Here is a 17,638-nt window from a genome sequence, read left to right on the forward strand (position 1 = left end):
TGGTTGGTAGTAGCTGAGAGTCATGCACCAAACATACTCTAAGTGCTGCTCGTTGTGCAACGTCTATGCTGAAAACTTCATCCTTACCTGTTGGAGTCAACCCTGTTTCTGTGTTAGCAAAATATCTGTATGTTCGTGCAGCTGATTAACGTTTAGAGTCAGTCCAGTTCAAGCCACAGCTAATTGAAATTCTCCAACACAAAACTGTCCATAAACTCAATAAATTTTTACAGATATTATAATAAAATTCGGCATTTCGGTAGCTGAGAGTCATACGAAACACACTCTGAGCGTGAGAGTAAGTTTTAAGGTGTGAGAGAACACGATCACCTCTCAACATAAGATGATTTTAGTTTAAAATTCTGGTATGAAAGGCGGCGGGCAATATGCATTCCTTCAAGGAATGCTAGACCTTTAATTTTTCAAGTTGTTAGTTGTTTTTCTGCATTTTAATTTTGTGATCATATGACTTAAAATGCTGCATAAAATGCATGTTCACATCACATCATCCCACGTGCATATTAGGATTAGATGTTATAATGGTGTGTTTTTATACAAAAAATTGACATTTTGTTTTACGTGTGTGTTTCTAAATCTCCATCTCTTTCTGTTCTTTCTCCTGTCCCTCCCTCCCTCCCTCCACACACACACACCCTCCCACAGAAGGCAGCGGAAGCTGTGCGCTGCAGAATGAGTGACAGCCGGGCGGAGGAGAGTGACAGGGAGGATGCTCGGGTGGCGGCAGCGACATGCTCCCTCTGTCCTGTCAGTCAGTCAGTCAGTCCTGCCTCTCTGCCTGTGGATATCAGCTCCTCACACGACTGAAAACACAACCAAAGGAACAAAAAGTCTGAGAGGTGAGTCGCCTTCTTACTACCTGTGCTGCTCCAAGGTTGGTCTCGCTTTTCCAAACTGAGGTGCTGCATGGTATCTCCATTTTGACCCCTTTATTTTAATAAAAATCGTAATTTAATCAGAAAAATAAAATCTACGAAAGCTTGTGTCCGGATGCGCTTATCAAAACTCGTGCATCAACTTTGAATTAGTGTTTTATTTTAACCGACTTCGTCTCCATTAAAATTAATTTAATCTGGTCAAACCGTGTAATGACCAGGTCTCGCTGACAGGGGCGCTGTTGCGCCTCTTTTCACTCAGAATGGATCTGATATGTAATATAAAACTCAATAAAACCCGTTTAATAAAATGTTCACCAATTCTATTTAACTCTGATTTGTTCATTTTATGTTACTTTATTATTCCTACTTCAGCATCCCTTGGTAGTGGAAGCAAAAAAAACAAAAAACAAAAACTTTCCACTTTATAAAATCGTATAAAATCAACTCAAATGAACTTTATTTATACAAAGCATTTAAAACAAGCAGAGTTGGCTTTAGTACATTAGGCTAGTGGATATATAATAAAAAAGGCATTAAGAGATTTGTGCATCGGCTCTAATTCCTCAGTTGTGAGTAATAAAATTGTAAATGCAAGACATTAATTCTAAAGCAGGGCTATTCAACTAAATGGTCCAAACAATGATTATGTTCACAGTTCTATGTGAACGTGTAACGTTTTCACAATCAGCATCAGAATCTTTAACATTTCAAGGAGATCCTTTCCATGTAAACAGGCTTCTAGCTTTAAAAACCAAGATAAAAATGTATTTATTTGACAGAGCTTATTTTTATCATTATATTATAGTCACTCTTTTATTCTTTATCCAGTTACTTGTTTTTAAATGTTTTATCCTGTATTTTTATATGCCAGTTTTATATATTTGCTTTTATTTTTTATTAATGCTTTTAATTTATTAATTTCTTTTAAATTTATTGCTTCTGTGTTTTTGTATTGCATTTATTCTTGTTGTTTTGTGTTTTCTGTTTTCTACTTTTGGTTTTATATTCTCTTTATTTTATTTATTTTACATAATTAAGCCCTTTGAGTTACATCTGCGTGTAAAAAAAAAATAATCTCCTGGAGACAGTAGGGACTAATTGGGGAAAATGTTGCACATTTATCCTGTTGAATCCGCTGTAGTTCCCATGCCGGGCCACTAGCCGGCGCTGTAATTTCTGTATTCCAAGGACGCGCGCATGCAGACGCTTCAGTCTCTGCTGCATGAGTGCCGTTACATCCTTTTAATGGTGATGAACTCGTACGTTTTGGTTGAGATGCTGCTGAACGCTGAAAAGGCTGAGCAGCACGAACCTCACTCTGCTCTGCCATTGCTTTGGAAAAGGGTTCATTAATTGAAACTTTCCAACACAGTCCTCTTTGGCGCCATCTTGTGGCTAAAAGTTTGAAGAGTCATTTGAAGAAACAAAATGAAGCGCTTTATCTTGATGGAGCTGAAAGCGGTTTAATATCATGAGATATTTCTGTGTGCTGCTTTAAACAGGTATTTTTTGTGGGTGAAAGAATAAAGTTATGGTTGTTTATGGTTTATATAAATAAACTCAAATGTCGGAACGTCCTCTCCTCCTCACTGGCTCCATGTATCACTATCTCGCTGTTTTGTTATTTCGCACTACTTTCTCTCCAAAAACACTACAAATCCCGTCAATGATTCACATCCTTTTAAACCTTTTTGACTCAGGCACTAAAGCAGTGACGTGACTTCAACACTTTCGAAGCTTCTGACGTCATTGATCACATGACTTTTGCCGAATGAATCGCGCTCCAACACAGAGCTTCTGAAACATTGTGTTGTTTTTTTTTTTTTTTTTGCTACATGCGCTGGAGCTTCAGCTTCAATCTGCCCATCACTGCGTATTACGCCCAGGCGTAATTCTTGCATTCACCACGTGCGGCCATGCGTAATGACATATGCCGTACTATGTCGCCTGATTTCCTCTCTGAAAGAGCCATAAATTCCACCTGTACGCAAAATAACCCGAGGTGCCTATAAACAGGGCCCGAAAGAGCTCACCTGTGGGGCCGGATGTGGCCCATGGACCACCAGTTTAACATCCCTGCTTTAAATAGTATATGGCATTTAAACTAAAATAAATCGAATTAAACTGAGAGGCTACATTTTCAATGATCAGTAATGTAATGTATCTAAATGCAGTTTATTGGGTTATAAATTTAAAGTGCACCAATCAGTTTGAATCTTTGAATTCTGTTTGTTTGTTTTGGGGGAACTTTATTTTTGGTTGGTTGTTTGTGTGTTTTGGGGGAACTTTATTTTGGGTTGTTGTTGTTTGTTTGTTTGTTGGTAACACCGTGTGCTTCCTGTTCCTGCAGCTCTCTGAACGCGCTCGCCGTCTCGCTCACGTCCTCCGCGTCTCTGAAACTCTCCACCACCACGGGGAGTTGAGGGCAAGGCGACGGGATGGGTTTTGTCCGCGTCTAGTCGCCGAAAGAGAGGAAAGAAAAAAAAGAAAGAAAGAAAGGCTCACCCACATGCTGCCTTCCGGAGGACGGTGTTCGCGCCAGTGTTCCCGATGCGGCGGATCACGGGGAGCGGGCTTTCAGAAACGGTAAAGCCAAAACAGTTCGGGGGGGGAGCAGGGAAATAAATAAATAAAAAAAACACGGGACGTGAACGCACCTAGGTTGGCGAGCTAACGAGCTAGCTTCGCGCTGCAGCGGAGTGTGTTGTTGAGGGGTGGGGGGGAGGTGGAGGGGAGAGGAAACGTGCCCTGCGCTTTCATGTCCACTTTGACGCTACATCGGCCGGTTCGTGGAAGGACAGGGGGGCCCCAAACTGTGGCAAAGTTGGGTCCAGCTTCTGTGGGAGTTGGCCCGGGCACGGGCGGCTTCACGGCTCGGGCTTCCGTGGACGCGCTCCTGCACGCAAGGCCCTTCTTGTGCGGCTGTGGAGTTTGTTGCCGTACCCATCCCCCCACCGTCTCTGCAGGCCAAGATGAATGAGATTCTCGCTTCAAAGCGCCTGGCATCGCTGGTGGCATTGCTACGAGGCTAAGCTAGCCTGTGTTAGCTCGTTACAACACTAGTTGGTTTGTTTCGCGGGGCGTTAAAGTAAACAGATGAACACACGGGTGTAAATGTGTGTAGCTGCACGAAGTGCGGGGTGTTAGCGCAGCTAAGGGAGCTTAATGATGAGCAGCAACTTCAATGGTGAGCGAGACTCGGAAATTTGCACATAGTTCAGATTGTGTGTGGGGTTTTCTTTTTGGGGGGGGGGGGACCCCAGAGCCTGAAAGTGTGCTTTAAAACGTAGTCAAATGAACATGGAGCTATTATTTTAAAGCACACTTGTTGGCTTTTATTGGGGTCGTCATTAGATAGCTGGGTTGGTGTTATTTATTCAAAAATGTAACTCACCCCTTACAGCCAGTCGCTCCTGTAAATGTTTTGTGTTTTAATCAGTTGTTTGTTTTTTATTTTGACTTTAAGTTGCCTTTCAGTGTAGTTTTTAAAGCACAGGATCGTGCTTATAACATATGAGAAAACTGGACAAGTGGGAGACAAAAGAAAAAGTGATCAACAGAATGCCTTTAGGAAACAGAAAGATCCTGCAGCCGATCCGTCTTCTGCTGGGGTTCCCAATGTTGGGGTCAAGACCCCACTAGGGTCTGTCAAACGCCAAGTGTCGGGTCCTAAGATGACTTCCAGTCATCAAGTAACATTATTGCGAATGCCACATTGTTGCCATAATTGTTATCAAATATAAAAAAACAACCATTATTAGTTGGTTAGGCTGTCATTGTATTGTTGTTGTTGTTTTTTTCTGCCTCATTGGCGTAATTGCACTTCAACCAGCAATATGAAGAAGCTGAGGTCTCTGCAGATGTTGTTTTGTGGGTCAGAACCTGGAAAGTTTGCGAACCGCTGATCCCGTATGTCACGTTTTTAGGTAAATGCTATTTGGGAATTGTCTTGTTGGTGCCCAAATGTTACATCCACGTCAAGCTGTTGTCTTTCGTCACGTGACGACACAACACTGGTTTATTCCTCGAGTTTGGGAGTTTTTTTTTATTTTTATGCCTGAATGATCCATTAGTCAGAGTTAAGTGACTTAACAAATATTCCACTGAAAATGGCCAGGTTCTGTAATACATGAGTAAAACCAAGCAGTGCAAGAAAAACTTTGGAAGACCCCCAGCTATTGATGAAGACTTTCAAAGATTATAGAGTTATCTGTCTTCTTGGAGCAAATTTGTATATAAAATGAGGGATGACTCAAGAACTGTTTATATTTATATATATTTGAGTGTGCATTTATATCTGTGGGCTGCTGTAGTGTAGAAGGTGGGAGACGCGTTAGTCACCCTTATATTTTTACAAGTAATGTTTATTTCTGCTGTATTGACTCATATTGCTACAGCTGACTGCCTTTTCTTGTTTTCATTGTAGGTTGAATTGTTTTCCAGCGGCATCACAGCTACGGGAGACGGTCTGACCTCTGCCTTGAGCTTTCAGAGACATGAGTGTTGTCAGAGAATTACATGGGATTGGGTACAGGGGCGGTGGAGGGGTCGTGGCCTCTCTGAACGGCCCTACCCACTTTACCGAAGATGCGCCTCGACCACCGGTTCCTGGTGAGGAAGGGACTGATTTGGACCCCCCGGTCCAGTCGGTCAACAACCGTCCAAACACCCTGTACCAACCCCAAGCCTACCCGTTGTCATCTAAAATGGGGGATCCGTCAAGTTATTCGCCTTCTTCATCGTCTGCAACTCCACGTCGCCCTGACCTGGACTTGGGCTATGAGCCCGAGGGCTCAGCCTCTCCAACGCCACCTTATCTGAAGTGGGCCGAGTCGCTACACTCTCTCCTAGACGACCAGGAGGGCACGGAGCTGTTCAGATCCTTCCTGTGCCAGGAAGGGTGTGAAGACCTGGCTGACTTTTGGTTCGCGTGCTCAGGGTTCAGGAAGACCAGCCAGGAGAAAAGGCCTAAACTGGCTAAGGCCATCTACAGGAAATACATCATAGATGGTAGTGGGATCGTCTCCAGGCAGATCAAAGCAGCTACCAAGAGCTTCATCAGAGACTGTGTGGGAAAGCCGCATCCGGACCCGGCCATGTTCGAACAGGTGACTAAAACAGACGGTAAAGTTTCCAAACTAGCACAATGCGTGGTGGGCTAGATTGGATTACAGATGCCACAGGAGGATGGAGGCCGAATGTTAGAGGTGTTAGAGCCAGTCCTGTTGAAGAACTGGACTTTAATGTCACTCAGGTGTTGATGCAGACAAAGTACCCTGCTGAAACTGAATTTTCTGTTTGCAAGATTATATATGAGGCTGTGGGCTTTGTTTGGTTTGGTGTAATTGGGTTCTGATAACTTTTTACCTTACTTGCAGTAGTAATAGTTACCTGCAGAGTTCACTTCCGGGTTGGAAGCTCGTTTAAAGTGACGCCTCACTTTGGAACCAGATGCAACAAGAATTTGTGTAGAGAATTAGAGGTGATTTTGTGATTCTGGAACAACCCAAATGCAGCTTACTTCACACTTTGAAGTGTGTGTTTTTACGTCTTTTATTTTCCACGAAGTAGAATTTTTGTTCTGTTTGCTGGCCGAATTCTTGCTGTGCAGTACATGTTTCAGTCATGAGGCCTTGGTTTTTGAGCAACAATCAGTGCTGCTTCACTGACTTAAGGGACTAAAAATAGGTATGAACTGATTAATGAAAGCATGAATTTTTGCTTTCAATGTTTTAGAAAGAAAACCACAACAAAGCACTGAATACAACAAAGCTTCAGCTTAATTTTCTCACTCCGTTTGCTTGCTTTAATCCTACCTATGAACTCCTGTTTTAGGTTTTTGGTAACGTCTGACATTTCTTCTCTAAGCTTTGTACATTGCGCAGAAAGAGATTTAGTTATTGTTGCAATCTTTTCAGACAATTCAAAAACTGAGTTGGGAGTTCGAGGCTTATTAGTCGTGAGAATCAAGCGAAGAAGTTCAGTTGTCTTCTTGAACCACTCGGGATACTCAAATTTAAATGAGCAATAAAGGAAAGAAAGTGTTGTACCTTGAACCTTTGGTCCATTTTGAACACGCGCCACTCTTCATTAACTTGATGGGAACAGATAGTGTCGGTGTCGTGCCTGACTTTCAGCTGTTTGATAGTATCTCTGTATGAATACGATCTGCTTTTCAGAGAAATCTGGTCAATAATTTTGTTAATTAAAGAAAATCTCACTGTGACTTTCAGATGTAAGAAACTGACCCTTTAGTTGTATCTGATTTGATGAACTGTCACGTCTTGTGCAAACAAAAAAAACCAAATGCTGCGCTTATTGTTGCTCTTTCTGTCGTAATGAGTTTGACTGATCAGGCTGTATAAAGCGTTAATATGAAAACGACTGAAAACTCTTAAATAGACTGGGTTAAAATCATCACAGCCAAAGAATTTTAGACTGGATAAGACAACCAGGAAAACAATACATCCTTTTAAAATAAGAGGAGGAAAAAATAAATTAACAAAAATAAATTATTTCTGTTTTTAATTAACAGATTTTCAGAGTAACCTTTTCCACCAGTGACACTCGTGCTCTTTGCTTAAATTATTAGGAGCAACAGTGTAATATTTTTGTCATCTAGGTTGTGCGTTAGAAATAAATGAGCTTGTTTGAAGCAAGTGGTTTGTAAGCTTGATGAGGCTGTTTGAAGAGTCCAAAATCAGCAGTTTTTGAGGACAATTTGAGAATTTTTTACTTTTTGAAAGGACCGGGAGAGTTTTCAGAAAATCAGAAGGAGAGTTCATTTAGCCAAGACGAGGAACTACCTCCCAAGGCAGTGAACCTGAAGTAACTAACATTGTAAAACTGACTTGAATAAAAACATATTGACTAAAGATTTGAAATAGATTATCTTGCTGTTCTTTTTGGTTGGTAGAATCCACTCAGCTAAGAGGAAAGGTTTACCAGATGTGCGAAGAGCTACTAAATAAACTGCAGAACAAAACGTTAAGAAAAGGAACAAAACAAGTTTTCTTAGTATGATACAACATTAGATCAGCACAGGATGAGGCCAAGCCCAAAAATATGTCTGTTTGCTGTTATCATGATGACCCTCTACAATCATTTTTATTGGCATTCCCCATCTAAATATTTTTAATGCAAATAGTGTTGGAATTTCTTTGCCTGTGACTAGGAAAACCATTGGTGAGAAGAAGAAAACATCCTATAGTAGTCATGATAGTAGCCTAATAGGCAGTTAGTTGGTTCATACTGTTCAATGCTGAGAACTTAACAAACAACTTGGAGTTTATTTTGTGACGGTCGGATTGCTTTAACAGTGTGTCCCCTCTCTGCTCAAGGCTCAGACTGAGATCCAGGCCATGATGGAGGAGAACACCTACCCTTTGTTTCTCAAGTCTGATCTGTATTTGGAGTACACTCGGACGGGAGGAGAGAGCCCCAAGCCTAATCCCAGCGATCAGAGCCCTTCATCGGGGCCAGTCAAGCCTCTGGCTGGGTACTTGCCTACTCTTGCGGAGGATGAGGAGTGGAGGTGGGATTGACACTTTTTTTTTTTTACCACATTTCTCATAGTTTGTACAAAGCCTTATTTCCAGAACTGATAAAACTGCAAATTATCAGGTGGCCATGCCTTAATGCCAACTGCTTTAGTATAAAAATTTTAAAAATGTTTCATCATTTGCTCAGAAATTATGTATTAATTCAATGTTTACGTGTTTAAAACGATGGATGTTGATCTGCTCTTTAGGTGTGGAAGTGGAGGAGGAGTGAGGGAAGATGAAGAAGAGAAAGACGAGGACTGTGGAGATACACCAGCTGGTCGGCTGACCCACAGCCTGCTGATGCAGACGGTGCCACAGAGAGCCTCGACCAGCAGGAGGAGGCAGGACAGCAGGGAGTACAGGTGTGTGTTGCTGTGCGTTCATAAAGTGGCTCGTGATGGGTTTATTCTGCTTATGTTCTAAAAGCACCGATTCTGCCCTCTGCGTGAGAGCAGGCTGAAAGAGCTAACGTTTTGGTACCAAGCTTTTGCACTGATACTAGCAGGATGGTATCAATACTTGAGTTTGTTTTGCTTCTTCACTTTCAGTGCATAGCTCACGTTTCAGAAGTGCAATTCAGCTTCATAGCGGGCAGGAAGTGGCAAGATCAAATGTAAACACTGGACGAAACAAGCGTGACAGATAATAATAGATTGGATGATAACGATTGGATGATAACTTTAGAGTCGATACATGCTGACGTGTGTAGCATCCATATTTACTTCCGGAAACATAGTCCTGCGTAACGCCATGTCTTCTATGCATGAGGCTCACTTTAGTGCTGTAGACCAATGATTCCCAAAGTTGGGGCCGGGACCCCAGTGTGGGTCACCCAGCACCAAGTAAGGGTCCTTAGATAATCTCCAAATATCAAGTTACAATAAAAACCCAGTTTTTATGATATATTTACACCATAATTGTTACAGAGAATTGAAATACAAGTCATTCAATGATTTAAAAAATAGCAAAATGAATGCTAAGACTGTTTGTGTTGTCATTATGGCCTTATTTAATAAATGTTTATTTTTAGTAATGAACTGAACATTAGGGAAATGGTAAACGTCAACCAGTGAGCTTGTTATGGTGACTTCTTGAGAAGCAATAGTTATAATCTATCTTGTATGTTTACTGACAACAGGCAATTTAAAAACTGCAAATTCTAACCAATGAGACGGCACTGAGACAAATTAAACATGTCTGATAAGTTTTATGAAGGACATCGAGTTCCTGCAATCTCATCTTTGTGTGAGCAGATTGATGACAGTGTCTGGATTCCTCCTCAGGCCGTGGCGAGAGCCGGTGAACCCGTACTACGCAAACATGGGCTACGCTCGAGCTCCAGCCACCAGCGCCAACGACAGCGAGCAGCAGAGCATGTCGAGCGACGCAGACACACTGTCACTAACCGACAGCAGCGTGTAAGTGCAGCATTCATTTGTTTTCCTTTTATTTTCACCCATTTTGATTTAGCTATTTTGAACCTGCAAGTGATGAAAGCCTGTGGTTAATTCTTCATTTGTGTGTGTATGTGTGTGTGTGCAGAGATGGTATTCCTCCATACAGATATCGGAAGCAGCATCGCAAAGAGATGCATGAAAGTGCCAAAGCCAACGGCCGTGTGCCCCTACCTCATATACCTGTGAGTACAGGCATTAATCATTCAGCTCTGCATTCGCAGCTCAGACTGTAGCAACGTGCAGAATATGACACTCGGAGCCTTTCAGAAAATAATATTTTGCAAACTCATTGTGCATATCCTAATTCTGAGTCAAAGCCTGTATGTTTGAGGTTAAATCTGTGATCTCACAGCTTGATTGGAGTTGAAATACGTGTTCAAAGTGTGATGTGGATACAACCATGTTTCTAATGTTTATTAACTCTAACAGATAAGATAAATGCCAAGTATCGTTTTCATGTTTCAACACCTTCTTTTATCAGTGTGGCGTTACCATAAAATGTTTCCGGAAAGCAAAAGTGTCCTTCATATTTATGAGATGTAAGGTTCCGCATCTTTTAGTGTCTGTCTTAAATGCATTTGAGACGACTTTTATCAGCTGGCACCACAGCAACGAAAACAACTCCTTTTTGATTCATTTAGTTTTGCTGCTCAGTTACCACCGTCTGTTCTCTAATTGATTTTTGAAAACGGTAAAGTATATTTCAGTTCAGCTGAATTTAGGTACTGGAAAATAGCTGTTTATAATACTGTCAAAATACACGACTGACGTGGCTATTTTTGAACAATAGCTCTGAGTCTTTGTGGCAGTAATGCAGCATAGTAATACCTGTTTAAAAAAATAGATTTTTGATTATTGGCAGTTCTTTGCCTTATCCTGTTTGTAATTCTTATTTCCTTCTGAAATGTGTTACTTGCATGTCCATTTACAAGTAAGGCATATAAAAATTTATTTATTTATTTATTTTTTTTCCCTGAAGCGTACGTATCGCATGCCAAAGGACATCCACGTAGAGCCAGAGAGGTTTGCAGCAGAGCTCATCAGCAGGCTGGAGAATGTTCTCAGAGAAAGAGAGGCTCAGGAAAGGCTCGAAGAAAGGCTGAAGAGAGTACAACAGGTGAGTGCAAGACTCTGTGAGACTCTTAATAATGTGGTGGAAATGGTTTCAGGTTTGGATTCAGCCTCCCTGATGTGTGTTCCTTTAAAAATGCAGAATTAGTTGTGAAAAATTTACTGATTGACTTAATAATATTCAGTGAATATTGCTGTTTTCTTCTTTCTTTTTTGTCATTCATAGTTTATTGTGTGCACAGTGATTTACTTATCTGCGTAAATGTTCAGGTGCATGTCCAGTAACTGAATATTGGTCTTGTGTTTCCAACAGGAAGAAGAAGGGGAGGATGCTGATGTCTCCATGACAACCTCCATGTCTTCTCATAGCATACCACTTCCCCTCCCTTCATCATTTCCACCTCTATACGGTGCCCGTTACTCAGAGACCACTGCTAACACAGGAACAGCCGCCACCTACGGCGGCCTGGTTGCCATGCAGGATTCCCATGAGGACGACCCAGAATCCATTTTGGACGAGCACGTGCAGAGGGTGATGAAGACGCCGGGCTGCCAGTCTCCAGGGGCATCCAACAACAGCTTAGGAGGAGGAGGTCGGCACACTCCGCCTAAGTCGTCGCGCTCACCCGACGGAGGAATCGGGCCTCCTCACTACCCTGCACACCGAGCTGCGGGGCACAGCTTGCCCAACGCTGGGGTCAAAGGTAGGTCGCTGCAGTGAAAACCTCGACACCAGCACATAATTAGCACTGACATGCAGTTGCATATTACAACACAAGAGAAAGAAACAAACTCTTTTGCTGCAGACTGCAGGTAACATCATTTAGAATGCAAGCAACAATAAGCATTTCTTTTTTATTATGACCTACTGAGCAAGATGACTGATAAATGTTCTTGAGCATGTGTTTCTAATGGAACTCTTTGATAAGACTTTCTATCGCATTAATTTAATAATTACTGAAGTTATGTAAACTTAAAACTCTTCAGTCACCAGCACAATACCGTCACTTTATAAAACTGACCTCAGATTTTAAATACAGCTTTAAACAAAAGAGCTACAATATAAACAAACATTGTCTGGACAAGAATCATATCCTCGGCTATCAGTAAATTCGGTCTGCCGTTTGATCGTGCCCTCATATGGAGAGTAATGAGCGTTTGGTCTGGTGATGCTTCAGTGAATTGTTTACTTGTTGGGTTAATGTGCCTCTTGTCCTAACGTGGCTTCATTGCCTCACTGTTCTCCACTGTGTTTTTGCTTCAAACTAATTTGTGTTTGCACCTTCAGCTGCAGCAGTTTCCTGCACATTTGATTAAATATTGTGGTTTGATGGAGTTTTGTCTTGTAGCCAAACCATCCATTGAAGTAGTTTCTGTATGTAGGTCCTCATCTGTTCAAAGAGGCTAACATTACTTTTACTATGTTTGAGTTACTGAAGTTTTGTTGTTGTGGACACTACAGCATGCATCAAGTTATGTTACATTGTTATTGTGGACGGTATGATATGACACAGCCCTGCAGGCCACCTTCACACACTTAAAACACCAAACAGGAGTTCAGGGCCAACATGGAGTTCAGTGTTTTGCTGGAAGATGCTTCAACATGTGGGCTGGGAAAGCCAGGATCGCACCACCAGTCTTCCAATTGTCAGAGGACTGCTTTTCCTCCTGAGCTCCTGACACCTTAACGTAACTGTGGCTCAGGAAGAAAAGCAGTTCAGCAGCTTTTGCTTTAAAATATAAAATAAAAAATGACCACTGCACTAGTAGGACTCTGTTGGACCTTTTCAAGGAGGACTTTTACGAATGATCTTTCCCTTGATTTGTCTCAGGTGTGTATCATCATAAGCAGCTATACCACCACAGAGGAAGAGAGGGGCAGGACGAGGCGGGCTCCAGGTCTCAGGCGAGCTTCATGTGGAATGGAGATCCGGCCAGTCAGTACACAGCAAGGAGAAACTACGCAGACGGAGCTGGAGCCAGCACTCTGGAAGGGATGGGTTACGGGTACGCATGTTTGGTAGCTCTAAAGCTCAACGTGTGTTGTTACGTATTCACGTATTCAAATTATCTTAAATGTGTTTTTCAATCTTATTTTTGCAGCAGTAAAAGTAGCACAGTGTCAAGACGAGGTTGTAAGAAGACGTCAGAGTCGTCAGGTAAAGGTGAAGAGAGTGGGCGTGGCCTGGAAACCCAAGTTCCGCTCGAGGATTTCGAAAGAAACCAGAAGATTATGCAGTGGATGATGGATGGAGACAAGCAAAGGAAGAGTTCTCATGGGTGAGTTCTAGCTATATATGTATATAAATATGTAGAAATAAGTGGCTTGTCTTCAGTTTAAGAATTTGTGGAAATTTATCTTCCACAGCCCTGTTTTATTGGTCCATGTGTGGCGAGGATTTGTACCAAAATTCAGTTTTTAAGCCTCATCTAGTTTGTGTCTTAATGAAGCTCAGTCCTCAATGCATCCCTTCTCTGTTTACCCAGCGGCAGCACGAGCAGCTCCAGGAGGACAGGAACCAGCAGCGAGTCGCCACGTCCAACTTCAGTGGAGCGACCAGGAGCTGTGCACCCATGGGTCTCTGCCCAGCTGCGTAACAACCCCTCCTCCGTGTCCACAGCCATCCCTAGCTCTTCATCCACTCAGGTTCAGCCTTCGCATCCTTTCATTCAGGACCCGGCCATGCCCCCCAACCCAGCTCCCAACCCCCTCACCCAGCTGGAGGAGGCTAGGAGGAGGCTGGAGGAGGAGAGGAGGAGGGCCGCATTGCTGCAGGCCAAGCAAAAGTACACATTTTTAAAATCAGATTTGGTTCAGATTTTATTTATTTACTTTTTTGTGTGTTTTATTGATTTGACAAGTAACTTTCTCTTTCTCAGACATAAATCTGGGAAGAGGCAAGTATGTGAGAACATGACGGTGGCGTACTACTTCTGTGGAGAGCCAATCCCGTACCGAACATCCGTCAAAGGTCGTGTCGTAACCTTGGGCCAGTTTAAGGAGCTGCTTACCAAAAAGGGTCGTTACAGGTAAGAACTCACATCAAATACTTTCTGAAAGCTTAACCTATGTTGGAACTTTGTGAATGGTCTTCTATTGAGAAAGAGATCATTGACTCTGGTTTTATTGCCTGTGCGCAGGTTCTACTTTAAGAAAGTGAGCAACGAGTTTGACTGCGGTGTCGTGTTCGAGGAGGTTCGCGATGACGACGCCATCTTGCCCATCTTTGAGGAGAAGATTGTCGGGAAAGTGGAGAAGGTCGACTGAAATTCGAGGACGGGAAACTGGAAAGATCACTCTCAAGAGACGAGACGGGAAGCAAAACGTTCAGAAATGGAACGACGGGAAGTAGAAAAATGGACGGAGCAGTGTGTGACAGGAAGGGGAGACTGTGTTGCGTAGAAGAAGCTTGAGGACTTGGAAGGTGGTTAGATAAGTGGAGGCCTGCATCAACGCCTGGAATAAAACAATAAAGTAAGAAATGCTTGTCCAGATGATGCAGGAGTGGAGGAAGAGAGCAAAATATTTCACCTGTTCTGTCTTCATTGTGGATCTTCCGAAGGAGTAAAGGAAAGGAGAGTGGGACTCTTTCTCCTGGAAGAAGAGAGGATAAAGTAGTCTTCCACTTCTGCTCTGGAGGAGTCTGTCCTCCGCAGACCATTACGATGCTGCTACATTACCACAGAAACTCTTCAATCGGTGCTCGAGACAGTGAAGAAAGCAGTTTTGTTCCTTTCAGGAGTCAAGCTGCCTTTTGTTGTCTCTGTTCCTGATCAGCTGGGGACGGGGGGGGGGGAGGAGGAGGACAGTGGGACATTCAGCCTGCTTCTCATTTTGTTGACTTCATAGCCTCAAAACAGAGAAACTTGTTCCTAGCTGTCACAAGGCGATCTCACAATAACACACTCAGACAACAGTTGTTTGCATAAGTTGTTTACCAAAGCTACATATTTTTGATAAGACAAGTATTCTAGCTACTTGTTTTTGTTTTATTTGTATCCATACAGGGCAGGTACTATTACTTATTACAGCAGCTTACTTTTGTCATATCTCAGTTTAATATTGTATTATTGTCTATGTTTTGAAAATAGCTCATTAGTCACGTCTGAGCAGCGATTCTTCTTTCTCTTTGTTAAATCGTATTAGCTGCACCTCACCTCTGGGCGGTTGACCTGAGTGGGGATTTATCTTCTTTTAAAAGATGCATCTTTTTGAGGCCAACATTTTTCTCATCCTCCTCACTATCAGGATACTAAAAAAAAAAAACTCCCAAGTTTTTACCAGGTCAAATGGTCCTCTGATGTAAATGTGCAGATGGTCATTTTGGGGTCTCCCTTTGAATGTGAGGTTTATTATCAGGCGTTGTCAGCGTCCAGTTGGTAGCCTCAGAGAACCATCGCAGACTGGTAAAGAAAAACTCAAGAAAACCATAAATTGCCTTTTATCTCATATTTTTCTGCTCTGTCAAAAGCCTGCGTCCACACCTCTGAGTGCCAGCCCGCCCGGCCTGTGGCACTACCCTCTAGAAAGCTCTATCTTTAGGCGCGTTGATGTGTGTAAGCCTGTGTCCATCTCGTATGCCTAAATTCAGCCAAAGAACATTTTAACGTCTCCTCAATGCCTACATGCAGTCCACAATTGTGAATTACCATTTTTTTCCATCGTGAGCTGAAGGGAACGGACCTGAAACGTTGTGATGTGACATCGTTTCAGTTCTGCTTATTGTCTTGGAAGACAGGTTTGACATTTTCAAAAAGATATTCCCTTTTTCAACCAAGCGTTAAATTAAAAAAAAACAAAAAAAAAACAGATCAAACTCTTATCTGAAAAGGACGTATGAAGCCGACAGCTGTCAGTTTACAGCACGGAACTGGAAAACATTCATGTGGATCAGAAACACTAGGTTTGCTTCGAAAGGGTTTTGGATTTCACTTGTAGAGTTTTAAGTGTTGATTTATCATGAGTTAACGCAGGATTGTGAGGGTTGAGTGCATGAGATAGTCCACCACAGTGTATTAAAGCCTCCTGTCATAAAATTGTCTTATTTTTGCCTGAGAAACAATACAAGTGAACCAAAAAATATCAAACAAATTCATGCGTCTTGAAAGCTGGAGCTGGAAACAAAAATAATAATTTCTTCCATAAAGAAGTGTAACCCTGAAGCCTGCTTTAGATTTGTGTTAATAAGGAAAAACTAAAAGTGTTAGTGGGCAGATTTATTGAATGTACGCAGCTGTCTACAGTTCAAATTTCCTGTAGGCTGTGGCTTCATATTTATTGTACAGATTGATATTAAATCGTGCTATCTAACTTTCTTTAAGCAGACAGAGCGTATTTTTGAAAAAAAAAAAAGTAAAACTTGTCCTTTTAAATGGCTGATATCTGTGCCGTACTGCAGTAAAGTCTTGGTGCAGCTGCTGCTGTGCTCAAACACACCAGCTGTGTAAGCTGAATGTATTTTAAAATTTTTTTTTTTTTCCCCCATATCCTGAAAGGAGTTAAACCTAAGTGATCATATTACGTCTGTTTTTTTTAGTATCGATCTCCTGCCTATGGCCTGACTGATGTTGATATCCATGCTGGTCGTTAATTGAATGTGTTGATCAAACTCTGGAGCTGATTGCAGGAACACAAATCGTCCTGGCTTTGTCCCAACAAAGAGAGCGCAAAATCAGAAAATAAGTCCTTACAGCCCGTTATGCCTTTGGTATAAAAACTAAAGTTTATATATGTATTTGTTTATTAAAAACACACACACACAATAATCACTAAGCATGTTCTTTAGGAGGAATGTTTTCTGGATGAGTTGAATTATGTTTATTTCTGCTCAAACTGCTTTGTCTACTTTAGGAGCGGATAGGGACAGTTGAAAGACAACATTTGTCAAAGGTTGTTTATGAGTCTGATTTAAAGAGAACAACTTTATTTGTTGTGTTGCTGATTTGTGTGAAACACAGTGCCTTTTATCATGTTATCTATCACAGTATGTTTTACTGAACCAATCCATTTTTTTAGAGCAAGTTTAGTTTTCAGTCACTCCTAATGTACGTTTTCTTTTTCTTTTTTTCTTGTTTTTTTTTTTTTGTTTAGCTGCAGTCATGCTTTTGTTCTCACTTCTGTTTGGATCAACCCTGTGCTGTAAATATGTACATTATCATTTCATACGTGTCTTCAGATCTGCACCACATGGTCATGGTGTTTCTGTTTTTCAGTGCCAAGATGTCACTGTGCTGGTTCCACTTGTACATTTCTTTTAAAAAGGTACTTCATAATAAAGAAGTTAAATAAGCTTTTTGTGTGCTTAATCATCTTTTTACTTAAAAACGGTAGTACACGAGTCAAAGGTCTTGCAACTTCATAGTTCTCATACTATGTTGTCATTTTTTTTATGAATCTTTAGAGATTACATGCACAAAATTTGTGTCTTATTTATAGATGAAAATTTTGATCAAAATGACTCAAAGCTTTAAAAAGATATAACAGTTCATAAAATACAAATTGAATGTTCAACACAAGAGTCAAACTTTTATATAGAGACATGAGAGGTAATGTATTTAAAAAGCACTTTTGCTTGTCATTTTTAGCTTGTGTCAAAGTATTTTAACAACTTTCTTTAAGCTGCAAAAATTAAATATTTCAAAATAACGTAGGTCTTTCCAAAAGACAATT

At 41.5% G+C, this 17,638-nt stretch overlaps 1 protein-coding gene across 2 annotated transcripts; it reads left to right on the plus strand.

Annotated features, from left to right (window-relative positions):
* Nucleotides 1-3,345: 3,345 nt before the first annotated feature.
* Nucleotides 3,346-17,258, plus strand: LOC108241749 (axin-1). Of its 2 annotated transcripts, none has more exons than XM_025002563.2 (13): nt 3,346-3,482; nt 5,323-6,004; nt 8,237-8,430; nt 8,647-8,802; nt 9,724-9,858; nt 9,983-10,079; nt 10,877-11,014; nt 11,282-11,672; nt 12,801-12,975; nt 13,072-13,248; nt 13,456-13,755; nt 13,849-13,998; nt 14,110-17,258. In XM_025002563.2, exons 2-13 carry the CDS (start codon nt 5,393-5,395, stop codon nt 14,234-14,236), a joined length of 2,652 nt encoding a protein of 883 aa, XP_024858331.1. In that variant the 5' UTR covers nt 3,346-3,482; nt 5,323-5,392; the 3' UTR covers nt 14,237-17,258. The 2 variants fall into 2 exon arrangements, with proteins under 2 accessions (XP_024858331.1, XP_037830597.1); XM_037974669.1 differs by lacking the exon at nt 3,346-3,482 and adding an exon at nt 3,695-4,083.
* The last annotated feature ends 380 nt before the right edge of the window (nt 17,259-17,638 follow it).

Source organism: Kryptolebias marmoratus, linkage group LG3 (assembly GCF_001649575.2).
Source record: "Kryptolebias marmoratus isolate JLee-2015 linkage group LG3, ASM164957v2, whole genome shotgun sequence".
Taxonomy (NCBI): domain Eukaryota; kingdom Metazoa; phylum Chordata; class Actinopteri; order Cyprinodontiformes; family Rivulidae; genus Kryptolebias; species Kryptolebias marmoratus.